Here is a 13,892-nt window from a genome sequence, read left to right as displayed (position 1 = left end):
TAATAAGGGTGTCTTAGAGATCTCTCATTCATAGCCAAAAACTAAAGTCAACATCCTAGAGATGCCAGAAGACCAATAAAGTATGGCTAGTATTCATTATTCTAAAAAGAAAACCACAGAGTAGAACAATGCAGTGTGTGAAGACTTGGGCTCCTTCTACACTGCCATATAAAATCCAGATTATCTGTTTTGAACTGGATTATATGGCAGTGTAGAATCCTATTATCCAGTTCAAAGCAGATAATGTGGGTTATCTGATTTAATAATCTGGATTATATAGTAGTATAGAAGGGCCCTTGTTTGCAGCAGTATAATCCTATGCATAGGCTCAGAGGTGTTTCTCCTTGAGTTCAATAGAAAATATGTATCAAATATATTCCAAAGAAAATATGTATCGAAATTGTAGCCCAGATATCAACAAACTCCTCCAGTTATCACACACCAGGAAGTCTCTACAGTTTTTGTAACACTTGCAGGATCATCGTAACAGATACAGAACAAGAGCTTTGCTTGCAGAAACTAATACTCTCAGTATGGAAAACTTAGGCCCCTTCCATACAGCTGAATAAAACCCCACATTTTCTGCTTTGAACTGGAATATATGGCAGTGTGAACTCACATACCCAGTTAAAACATGGGCTGTGGTGCAGGCTGGTGAGCCGCCTGCTGCAATAAATCACTCTGACCATGAGATCATGAGTTCGAGGCCAGCCCGTGGCGAGGTCAGCACCTGTCAATTAAAAAATAAAAAATACTCCCTGCTCGTTGCTGACCTAGCAACCCGAAAGATAGTTGCATCTATCAAGTAGGAAATAAGGTACCACTTATAAAGTGGGGAGGCAAATGTAACTAATTTACCACATTGGAATGAGGAAGTGCTGTCACAGTGGATGATGAAGCAGCTGCTCCCCCCTGTGGTCAGAATCGAACATCCCCTCAGGAGAAGGTCAAATTGCCTCTGCCTCTGTCTCTGTCTCGGTTCTATGTGTATATGGGCATTGAGTGTTTGCCCTATATATATAATGTGATCCACCCTGAGTCCCCTTCGGGGTGAGAAGGGTGGAATATAAATACTGTAAATAAAATAAAATAATTAAAAGCAGATGTTATAGGATTTTCTGCCTTTATCTTCTGGGTTTTATGGCTATGGGGAAGAGCCCTGAGATGTATGGAAATTTCCAACAGTACAATAAATGTGTTGTCAAAGGCTTTCATGGCCGGAATCACTGGGTTGCTGTAATTTTTCTGGGCCATAAAGCCCAGAAAACTCACAGCAACCCAGTACAATAAATGATGAGCAAGCAAGGCAACTTCATATTATTTAAGGTGCTAACATTTCCTTAATATCTTCGAGATATCTTTTTGTTTATTGGAAATGATGGCCCAATTTTAGCTCCATTTCAACTCATTTCCAGTTCTCTTTTCCATTTCTTTCAGCACTGAGGGCCCTTCTACACAGGCATTAAAATCCAATTTAAAACCAAGTCAGGTCTATTTGCAAGCATCCCCCATCTCAACACTGACAAAAGAGCACTTGAGAGACTTGGGATTCCTTTCAGTGAGTCCACAGCCCTGTAATTATAAAAGCCATGAGAACTGTTATGGTTAATTGGAAAAAGAGTAAAATTATTCCTAATGTTACAGTCCTAATATAATTTAATTATACCAGTGTTATTATGAAACTAATGTATGACAAATAATTGGATTTTTATAATAGATCTCAGAAGAGGTCAAGAGCATTTGCAACAAATGAATAAATTCTGAGCATGACTCATTAAATTTTCAAAAACATAAATCATCTGGAAGGAGTCCATGTGGCAGGGTTCCTGCTTCCCTGGGATGGCTGAAATGCCTGTCAATTCCATAAAGATTACTAGACTTTGACATGAGTACTGGAGATCAACTGGCTCCTTGTGAGTAAGAAGCTATAGACACTGTTAAACTATTTAAATCTTCTCCACAAAAGTTCAGTAGCTGAGTGTTGTAATGCAAATAAACTGTATAGGCAGCTTCAGAATCCCTTATATGGAATTTTTAAATCCCCTAAAACATATCCATGGGTGCCTGCAATAGTAACACTATTGCTTTCTGATGGTTCAATGTACACAAACTTTGGTTCATGCACAAAATTACTATAAAAAACCAGTGGGGACAAATAAAACGACCTTCAGACTATGTGTATAAGGTGTACATGACACATAATTGAATTTTGTATTTAAACTTGTGTCCCATCTTCAAGATTAGGTACCTATATGAAAATACGGGCAACTACACCTATTGATAACTGGCAAATAGCGGGAGAAAATGTGGAGACAGTGACAGACTTTATATTTCTAGGCGCGAAGATCACTGCAGGTGCAGACTGCAGCCAGGAAATCAAAAGACATTTACTTCTTGGGAGGAGAGCAATGGCAAACCTTGATAAAATAGTGAAGAGCAGAGACATCACACTGGCAACGAAGGTCTGCATAGTTAAAGCAATGGTATTCCCCATAGTAACCTATGGATGCAAGAGCTGGACCATAAGGAAGGCTGAGCGAAGGAAGGTAGACGCTTTTGAACTCTGGTGCTGGAGGAAAATTCTGAGAGTGCCTTGGACCGCAAGAAGATCCATCCAGTCCATCCTCCAGGAAATAATGCCCGGCTGCTCACTGGAGGGAAGGATATTAGAGGCAAAGTTGAAGCATTTTGGCCACATCATGAGAAGACAGGAAAGCTTGGAAAAGATCATGATGCTGGGGGAAATGGAAGGAAATGGAAGGGCGAGATGGATGGACGGTATCCTTGACGTGACTGGCTTGACCTTGAAGGAACTGGGGTCAGCAACGGCCGACAGGGAGCTCTGGCGTGGACTGGTCCATGAGGTCACGAAGAGTCAGAAACGACTATGCGACTGAGCAGCAGCAGCATGAAAATACAGATATTTCAAAATCTAGAAACAAATCCAAAATACTTCTGGTCCCAAGCATTTTGGATAAGGGATACTCAAATTGTATATAGGGTACAGTCTGTCCTAATCCTAGTTTGTCTACTGCATCCCACTCATACTTCATAGTTATCTTTCTCTAACCCTGATATAGGAAAAGGAAAAAATCTCTGAGATTTCTGCAAGTAGTTCTTGTGGGAGAAATGAGATTTTGGGATTCTGCCCAACATCTTCACGAAGATCCAGAGCTTGCTCTTCTGAAGGCAAGGCCTATTCTGCCTTCATCACTCATGTGCAGTTGGTTCATTCTTTATTGCCTCCATTACCATGTCATGCTGCCTCAGGACTCCCTTAGCTTTGTCCAAACCTTCACATATTCCCTCAGTCAAGTAACACTCTAACAAAGCACCTATCTCAGGAAATATATCTTCATTAGTATGGGGAAAAAACTGAGGTTTGGTGTCCTGCACTGAGAATAGCCATCTTAATAGGAAATTATTTATGAAGCGTTTTAAAGCTGCCCCCCATCAGTAGTGCCTTAATGTATGAATGGCTCACTTAACTGCAGCATTTGCTTTTCTAGGGAATGATTTATGACTGAGTACATAATGAGATGCTCTCTAAAAGGGCCCTTTTCAACCCTAATAGTCTCCAAAAACAAGTTACAATTATCTGTTTGCAATTTGAAGATCATGATTGGAACAGAATTCGAACTCGGACGAACTCTGGGAAATAATGGAGGAGACCCTCTCTTTATAACTTTGAACTTCAAAAGGATTGCCTACATGACTGACAGCACAACCACCTTTCTAAAAGATGCACGAAGACCATGCAAATGTTAATTGGGGATATCATAAAATGGAAAAGAAAGAAAAGAGGAAAGACAGGACATACAGACAAACCATTTAACTAGGCACCTCCAGAACTAGTATATAACATAAGCATTATTTTAAGACTTCAAAAGACTTTTCTTCTTCTATCCATCCTCTTGGGAGCTTGTTTCTTGGTTTTGGGTACAGCTAATGTGGCAAATTCATGGCCCACTAAAGATAAACATTGTTACTAGGGATGTGTGATCCATTAAAACATGGTTCAAAAGTCATTACAAAACTGGGGGGGGGGGGGTGCTGTTGTTTCATTTCTAAAGTATAGTTAGTGAAAACATTATTATAACAAGAATAATGAAATTTCATTACTATTTTGCTATAGTAAGGTAAAGGTAAAGGTTTTCCCCTGATATTAAGTGTAGTCATGTCCGACTCTGGGGGTTGGTGCTCATCTCCATTTCTAAGCCGGAGAGGCAGCATTGTCCATAGACACGTCCAAGGTCATGTGGCTGGCATGACTGCATGGAGCACTGTTACCTTACCACTAGAGCGGTACCTATTGATCAACTCACATTTGCATGTTTTTGAACTGCTAGGTTGGCAGAAGCTGGGGCTAACAGCGACAGCTCACCCTGCTCCCCGGATTCGAACTACCAACCTTTTGGTCAGCAAGTTCCGCAGCTCAGCAGTTTAACCCACTGCGCCACCAGGGGGCCCTTTCTTATAGTAATTGTGCATAATTACAATAATTGGGGAAACTTCAGGAGCTCCTTTCTCCTTCATTTTTACAGTTATTGGGGTAAAACTCCAACAACATCTTTTTAATAATAAAGAAAATATGTTCCTAGTTTGAAAGTACTATTTCCTGTTTAATTGTGTAGTCCTTACTTTGTGGGTAGTAGTTCTACTCCAGGAACTTTGTTTTTGCACCAGAAACTTTGCTTAATGGGTGGATGATGATGTTAAGTTGGTGGACTGGATCGTATACTACAGCAAAATGTGCTATAACACAATGTCCCTCATGCAAAAACAAAGCTTTTGCAGTTTAATAAAGTTTCACAATGTTTTTATGATTGACCCAATTAGGAAATAACATGTATAACCCAGGAACAAAAAATCATAATTTATTGGAACTCTGCTTGGCTACGGAGGGACAAATCTCTTTGATATTGAGCACTAAACTGCATTCTGGGAAATGTAGTTTAGGGCAGGGCCTTTTGAATTCTCTAGCATAGGGCTTCTCCCTTCCCAAACTACATTTCCCAGAGTTCTGTGCTGTTCCCAGAAAACAATGCTCCCTCTTTTCCTCGCTCCTAATGGTGAGAGGCCATTAATTTACAGAGGAAAGACATGGTACTAAAGCAGCCTTTTTGGCTTTGCGTTTTCAGTTTTGCTTCCTTGCACTGAATATGAAACCAAGTTTAGGAAGTTTCTGAGATTTACAAAACTAAAACAAAAAAGTATGGGGTAAGTTTTGATTCTTATTTTTTTGATGTGGTAAATGCTCATGTATTGGATATTGCCTCGTAAATACGAATTTAACAAATTTGATCTGAATTACAAGGACTAATGAACAATGCATGCTCCTAATTATTACATTCTCTATGGCTGATGAGAATCTTCACAGCTGAACACTTATTTTGTGCAAAATTTGTATTTGGTTGTTTTCAACACAGAATTATTCATCAGGGTGCAGAAAATGCTGTAATTTGGATTCATTTTGTATAAAATTCAGACATCAATTTGCATTCTTTTAAAAGTCAAAATTTTACCTTTTTGCTGATTTAATTGATACAATGAGCTTGACTGGCAGTAATGGTGCTCCTTTTAAAATATTCATGGTAGGTAAAACCAGTAAGCCAACATGGTTAATGTTTTTTCTGTAGTGAAGTATGTGATAGCTTAAAAATTCTGGCCTTAAGGAGCCAAGTTGGGGCTAGACCTGTACTCTTGGGTCTACTTCTTGTGTGCTCCACCACCAGCAAAACAAACCCCCTCTTAGAGTAAACCTTGGGTTTAACTAAACTGGATTTGGTTACTATCCCTGGCCTCATCTTGGACCAAGGAGCATGCTACACATTGGAAAAACAATGCAGGGAACTTTTCAGGGTAGAAGAAATTATGACAAAACCACATAAAGGCTATAAAGGATGATAGTCTGCTGAAGTTATGCATTGCTGACAGGAATAAAGGAATACCCCCCTCTCCCAAGGTTTAAATCAAAGAAACATTCAGATCTCAGCAAAGATATTCCATAGAGATGTGGTCATTTAGATGTTTTCTCAGTTCAAAAAAACAAAAAACAACAACAACAACAGGATAAGAAGTGCTGCATCATAGAAGAAGGCAAAAGAGAACATGAGTGTTCATCACATTGACATATGCTAATGTAAATAAAATTTAGAAAATATTATGATATTGAAATATAGTTCTTTTCAGTCTGTCTGCTATAAGTTTTACTTATTGGTGGGCAACTTGAAGATCCTGGATTCTCCTTCTTCAGCTTGCTTTCTGTCCTACTACCATCACAGGTGTGTTTGGTGAAGACACAGGAGAAAGCCTTTTTAGTGGCTGCTCCAAGTAGTGGAATTTCCTCCCATGAGAAACTCATTTGGTATCTTATCTGCTTTATGAGGAAGCAAATAATTTTTCATTTAGGCCTTTTCATTTGGCTCTTAACCTACTGTGGCAGAAGGGTCACTTAACAGAGTTTATTATATTTTTTATCATTTTTACTATGCTTTAATATGTCTTAGAATTCTTTTAATGTAGTGTTTTTAATAGAATACTCTATTTCATTTTTAATTAGCTATTCTTTTTTTTAAAAAGTTAGTCTTCTTAGGTAATAATGGGAAAAAGGCAGGAAAATATGCTTAGGATTCCTTATCTTGGAACCAGATATGGGCTGGACAGAGCACCAGACATTGGTGCTGTTCAAACAAAGGGCTGCCCCTTGTGTAAAAAGGCATATGGCCATCAAAGATAAAGAACGATGCAGAAGAAAACTAATAGAAGTGAACAGCCCTTTTTTTTCCTCTCAAGGGAACTTCCCTTGAGTTGAACTGAGAGTTTGAATCCCTCATGAGTTTCCCAAGAGCTTAACATGACCCTCCAGGCAAACATTTCATTGTGATCATTCCACCTTTAGTTATTTATCTGCAGACCTCATTTCAAAACTAAAATACCAGGTCTGATCTTTCTTTGTTTCTTATTCTACTATCACTTTGATATTGAGATTTGGGTCTTTTGAACTGCTTGCATTATTATCTCATCCTTAAAATTAGAGTGGCAAGTGTGTTTTTTAAACTGAAAAATACACCATAAGATGTCAAAGAAAATTTTCGCAATAAAGAAGAGCATTCATATCATCCATCCTCCACTCCCATAAAAATAAAAGACATTATACAGTGATGCAACTCCAAGATAGAAATGAGACAGGACAGCTTTAAGAGGCAAACAGGAAGTTGTAACCAGAATCCAGCTGAATTCTGAGCTGTGGCAGTGTGCCGAGAGGCTGCAAATACAGCAGATGTGCTTGTTGTGAATTTAAATGCTGTCTAGACTTTCTTTTACCAAAGCAGTCATTTGGGCTTTACCCTGTGGAGTTTCTTAACCTGGCATTTTTCAACTAAATCTGTGAAGTGGCCATAAAGCAGTGCAAATAAACAGAGATGAAATGGAGAAGTCAAGGATCCTGAGGTCGGTGAAAGATGAGGACCAGTTTTATCATCAGGGTGCGGTGGAGTTGTTGGTTTTCAACTTTTTGCTCATCCTTACAATACTCACCATTTGGCTGTTTAAAACACACCGATTTCGCTTTTTGCATGAAACTGGAGGCGCCATGGTGTATGGTGAGTGTTTCGGTATCTTGGTATTTTAAAGTTGTTGCATGATACGTATAATTAGATACTTGAGCCAAGTGTTGACAAAACTTTGAACAAGGGGAAATGCATTAATATAAAAGTCACAAGTTCAGTGAACTGTGCCATAAAATAACAAATGAAGCTCATCTCTCTGTATTTTCCTTTCTTCCTCACCCATTGTTGAAAAAATAGCTAGAGGATAACATGTCAAAAAAGTAAATGTCATGAGCAGACTGCCAATATAATGGGTGTTATGGAGCATGTTAGATCTTTGAAACTCTTGTTTGTTTCCTGAAACTACTGGACTGGTCTAAAGAGATTATATTTCTTGGGATAATGATGAAATCTATCTACCAATATGCCAGATGGCAGCACACTGAGACTTTATTAGAAGCGGAGAGAATACTCCCGTGTAAAGCTTCACAGTCTGATGTAGTTTCAGAAAGCTGAACATTTCTATTGTTTTTGCTGGGAACTTGAGGGAAAAAATAAAAAAGACAAGCAGGCTGTGAAAAATGAGACTCTCCTACTGCTGTCAGCAGAATTTAACCCCATTTTATCTCTTTTTTAAAAAATGTGGATTTCCTGAGTTTGATTTCCTGAGCCATGCATCAGAAGAACCTTCTGCAAACCTCACAGCTAGGAAACCACATACTAAGTAAAAAAAAAGTGATATATATCACAGTATGAGAAGGGTTTAGTTTTTCTTTTTTGTCTTTATACTTGCATTTATGTCACTTGGGAGAAGAAGAAAAATAGTGTGCAAACAGCCACGTAGTGCTCTCATTCCTCGGGCCTCGAAATTCCTATTGAAATGGATAGAAGCCGGTAGTTTGCAGACAATATTTTATACTTGCAATGCAGTATTAAAAAATATTTAACATTCATGTATTATGAATTGTGATGCCTATCTTGATGTGCTAAAGTTTTGTCAATCTTTAAAAACAGTGACTTAGTTATAACATCATCAGTGAGCTTTGCTCCTGGGAAGTCAGCATTGAGGTAATCTTCATCAGTTATTCTGCTGCCATTATTGGCATTGTATACATTATATAAATAAGTAAATAAAAGAACAAATATACCAATCAGAATTTTAAAAGAAAAAAGGCAGTTGAACAAGGCAAGAATGGATTACCATAGAAAATTCTATGCTAACAGAGAACCATTAAGATAATCGGACAATCCCTATTGAGCCCATCAAGTCCATTTATTTGAGCAGAGATTAAAGTAAGAGGTTGAACCAGCTAGGCAGGACTATACATTGAAAAAACCAGATCCTGTCTGATCTTGGCAGCTAAGCAGAGTCAGCCCTGGTTACTGCCTGTGTGGGAGACTGCCAATGAATACCAAGTGTTCAAAACTACATTTCAGACAAAGGCACCCATAAGTATTCCTTACGGAAGAAAACCCTATGACATTTATGAGATCAATCTAAGTCCACAGGTAGCTTGAAGGCACAAACACACACATGTGGCCAGATAGACAGATGCCATTAAAAAGAAGATGCAAAGGCACAATATGGGTAGGGACTTTGGGCCATGTGTATCAGTTCTTCCTCAGGATCCACACATGGTCACACTGACCCAAAAGTCCTAGTTTTGGCACATTGACAGCCAAGATGGGAAGAGAGATTTGGCTGGTTGGTGAATTTCTCACCCAAGAGAAAGGAGATTTTTGTTTGGTTCAAGCAAAACCTTCAAACTTTTGTCTGGAGTGTGTGAAGATGTAGGATAGAGGAAATTCCTATAAAATTATCAAACAAACAAATTAGTTCGGTAACCTAGTGGAATAACAGGATTTTCCATCCTTTAGGAGACCTCACCTGCTCATTTCCTGACTGAAGCAGTAAATGGAGTTCAGGGAGAAAAGAGGAAGCTGTTAAGCTCAACATTCAGCTGTTTCAGATAGGTGAATCTAAATCAATGGTTCCCAACCTTTTTTTTTTATTTTTTTTTTTACCAAGAACAACTTTGACCAGGGACCAACTCTCCAACATTAGTACCAAAAGGGGCAGGACTGGTCAGGTGTGCAGAAAGGAGTGGAAATAAATAAATAAAATAAATAAATAAAGAGGAAGGAGGTTTGTGGACCGGATTAGTGTTCTCGCAGCTCACTGCTGGGCCGCAGCCACAGGCTGGGAACCACTGATCTAAGTGAAATGAAGAACAGCTTGAGAAACTCCTTTTGCACCATTGAGGGATTTATTGACTAATGCAATTAAAGCTTAATGGCATAATAATATAATGGCAGTGATGCTAGTGCATTTCATAAATATGTATTTGTGTGTTGGTTTTTTTATAGACTTACAGAGTTAAAATGCAAAAATGCTCTTGCATTGATTAAATATAGTCATACAACTAGTTAAGAACTTAAAAAGAAAGACAGGAGAAGCTGGGAAGGGAACATATTGTTCCAAGATGTCTCAGAATGAAATGTTGCAGCTAGTGCTAGGAATTTCCAGAAAATGGTCCAAGACAATAGAAGTGTTCTTAATGCACCTGATGGAATTCTTGAATTTACAGTGTAATAAAAAATGCTTTAAGATATTTTTCTTTATTAAAAAATATTGTAAAAGCTATATATAATGTGTAGTAATTGCACCCATGTTCCTAGTTTGCAACCTCTGAAATATTCATGAACACTGTAGGGTCATTTCACCATCATCAACAGCCATTAGCACTTGTACTCCTTTTCTTTTTGCACTAGGGAGTCTTTACAACTTTCGATCTCCTTGCACTTTGGCTATATGAGTTGTCTCTGATATTAATCTGCAAAAGCTTCTAAATAAATTTGCAGAATGTAGTACAAACCAAACCATCATGCTTGATCACCTATCACTTTTGAAAATCAGCATGCTCTATCTAAATGTTATAATTAGAATATAGTGATATGATAAGTTAGTAAACATTAGCATTTTGTTCATATTATGAATAATGTTTGAGTCCTCCCCACAAAAATATTAGCATCTTTCATCAGTGGCTAGGGCTGATGGGAATTGTAGCACCATCTGGAGGCCCCTATTAGTATCCTCCATACAAAAGGAATGAGAATAATGTAATTTTAAATGAAATAGGATAGCAATGAGGAAAGCTATGATACTTATTCCTATTCCGAACATAGTAAGAGGAGCTAGGTATCTCATATGTATAGGAGCAGAAATTTGTCTGGTCTGCAACATAATCAAACTTAAATCATTTGCATTTCCAGGACTACTACATGAATATGAACTCAATCAGACTTCTAGATTGTTCTGTTGTTTTCAGGCTATATTGCCATGTTCTAGCAGCATTTTCTCCTGATGTTTCGCTTGCATCTGTGGCTGGCATCTTCAGAGGATCTGAAGATGCCAGCCACAGATGCAGGCAAAACATGAGGAGAAAATGCTGCTAGAACACGGCCATACAGCCTGGAAACCACACAACATTCCAATGATTCCAGCCATAAAAGCCTTCAGCAAAACTTCTAGATGTTGCCAATGCCATACTGCTTGGACCTTCGTGATGCAATTATTAAAATGAAAAAAGGGTGCATAGAAAGTATATACATTAGGGAGTTTCGCATAGCAAACATGAATACATTAGAAAACAAAGTATACACATTTTCATGAATATGAAAACACACATAATTTTATTCACACATTAAAAGGAAATATCCCCAAAATGATTCAGACATATGTGTGGATAATTTGGTTGCTAACTATTAAGGGATTTTAAGTTGCCATTCTAACTTACTTGTTCATTCATTGGACTAAACTGTGGTCAAGGATGTGGGTATGCACATTCCCAAATATTGGCATGTATCCAGCCACTCAAGTCCTTTGGTACTAGAAATGAAGAATTCTATAACTATTTCATTGAATACAGTTACAAAGCTACTGTGACTGACAGTTCTTATTCTTGAAGGTCTGGAATGGCATTCAGTGGAACTAATGCAGATATAGAAACCTTCTGGCATGTGCCGAAGTTTGGGGTCAGACTCTACATGCATACCAACATCCATGCCCCTAGTTAGGCCTTAAATACAAGCAAGTAAATGCCTGCTTATTGCCTACAAATCTCCTAACCTTCTGTAGTTCAAATTTCAGATGTATTCAATTATTTAACTGAAGGGATACACTTTCTCCAGACGTGATACTGACCAGACTGTCTGTGATTGAGGATACATTGACTCTGAGTTGTACTGAGGCTAAGCTGTTGTAGGCACCTCAGTGAAGTGTAGTATAATGTGCTTATAATAATGATGGGGATTTTCCTAGCGTATGATGCAGACCAAAGCAAACATCCATGCTCACATGGATGAAAATGTGCTGATTCAGACTGAGACATTGTCATATAGATTCATAATCACATTCTTAAATTATAACTGGGAAGTTTGAGAGTGCTTGCAATTTTGAAACAGGAAGGAACAGATACAGTCTCTTCAGAGTTCAGGTCTGTAACTTATCAACCACAAACTGAGCCTGAGAAAGCAGTCCAGCCTTTCATGTAGAAGTGGAATGCTTGCACTCGATCAAAGTCAAGCTGGAAAAGCACATCTGGGCAACACTGACTTCCAACTCCTATTTGGGAAGATACTATACAAATATTAGAGTTAAACATCTGATTTGCAGATATAAAAATCTGGAAGTAAATTGTTCACTGAGGTCAAATCCTATACTTTCTGGTCACAAAAAGAACTGTAGGTTATAGATCTGAGAGTCAGGAGAGTCTGATCATTTGAATACTGAACTAGGACTTTGGGATACCAGAATTCAAATCTCTCTTCAGCCACAGAAACACGCTCAGTGATCCGGGGCAAGGAAGGCAGCAGCTAACATCCTTGGCTAAATCTTTCCCAGAAAATCCTATGGCAGGGCCACTTTAAATCAGATATGTGAAGACATGAAATGACACCAGGAAGTATGTATATACCTCACATCCTCCGAGGATACTTGCCATAGATGTGGGCGAAACGTCAGGAGAGAATACTTCTGGAACATGGCCATACAGTCCGGAAAACACACAACAACCCAGTATGTATTTCAATTACTAAAAACCCCACGTGCAGCTGAAATGCAAGCCCATTAGGCACACATTGGGGGGGGGGGGTAGGGCAGTTGAAGCCCTCCACCCATGAAGAAGGCCAGCTTTGGTTCGGGCTAGTTGGTTTATAATAATAATAATAACAACTTTATTTTTATACCCCACCTCTATCTTCCCAAAGGGGACTCAGGGCGGCTTACATGGGGCCAAGCCCGAATAAAAACAGTAGCAGTATAAAACACAGCAATAGACAAAAACATGCACAATTAAAAAATTTAAACATTAGCCAATAAAAACAAGAACTAATAAAAACATGGATTAAAACGGAGAGATTGTAAAAGTAGACTGGGTAAGGTGCACCATATAAATATTGTAAATATTTATGCCCCCAGATGAACACTTCCAGAATCACCACAATCAGTGGCGATTCCGGTGGCACATGTGAAGAGGTCCTTACTTTGGTTTGTTAGAAATCAGATTATTTTAAAGACTATTTAGGTCCTCAGTGCTCTTGTGTAGCAAACACATGAAGAATATATCCTCCAACTGTCCTGTTTTGGCAAAGAGAGTACCACTTTAACAACTGTTTTAAAGATGCCACAATTTCTCTTTCTTTCACTTTCACTTTTTCTGTCTGACTCACCAACGTTCCCATCCCTTGGGGGAAGCATCTACCGCCTAGGCTCCCCCAGTTGATCCAAGACAATACGGGAAGCCTCCTGTGTTGCCACCATGGCGGCATGTGCCAGTTCACTTTCCCCTCTAAGATGGAGTCCTGCCGGAAGATGCAATGTGTTGTGTAATGGGAGCCGGCAGTCTCCATCATAAAGGGAAAGGCAAACCAGCACATGCCACTGATTTCAGCCTCGTCTGATGAGGTCATATGGATCCAGTATGAAGTAGCTGAATTAGAACCCATACTGATAGTGATGGATTTGGTCTTAGAATGGGTGCATTTACTGGATATAGTCTTGCATTTTGTGGCTGTAGTGAAAGTGGGACACTCTTATTCTGACTGAAACTTAAATTCACTTGTATATTTAATAATATTAAAAGTAAAGGAAAACAAACACAAAATATAGCTTTAAGTAGTATTGAGCACGAATATTGTTGGATCACAAATAGAACTCTTTTTCAGCTTGCAGAGAACAAATCGGATATTTTTCACATCCAGAATTCTTTTTTTTAAAAAAAGCTCATCTATCAAGATACTTTGGCTTATTGTGAGAGCATGAAACCTAATTCCAAAGTCACA

At 38.6% G+C, this 13,892-nt stretch overlaps 1 protein-coding gene across 1 annotated transcript in view; it reads left to right on the top strand.

Annotated features, from left to right (window-relative positions):
• The first annotated feature begins 7,169 nt into the window (after positions 1–7,169).
• The window catches only part of slc9a9 (solute carrier family 9 member A9), a 373,122-nt gene continuing 366,399 nt past the window's right edge, over positions 7,170–13,892 (top strand). Inside the window, exon 1 of the mRNA XM_008106200.3 lies at positions 7,170–7,604. Within this exon, the coding sequence (XP_008104407.1) occupies positions 7,430–7,604 (175 nt within the window). The 5' untranslated portion in view covers positions 7,170–7,429. The remainder of the gene's footprint in view (positions 7,605–13,892) is intronic.

The sequence above is a fragment of the Anolis carolinensis genome, chromosome 3, assembly GCF_035594765.1.
Source record: "Anolis carolinensis isolate JA03-04 chromosome 3, rAnoCar3.1.pri, whole genome shotgun sequence".
In the NCBI taxonomy this organism is placed as follows: domain Eukaryota; kingdom Metazoa; phylum Chordata; class Lepidosauria; order Squamata; family Dactyloidae; genus Anolis; species Anolis carolinensis.
Note: the sequence above shows the minus strand (reverse complement) of the source record. Positions and strands in the feature narration are given on the sequence as shown.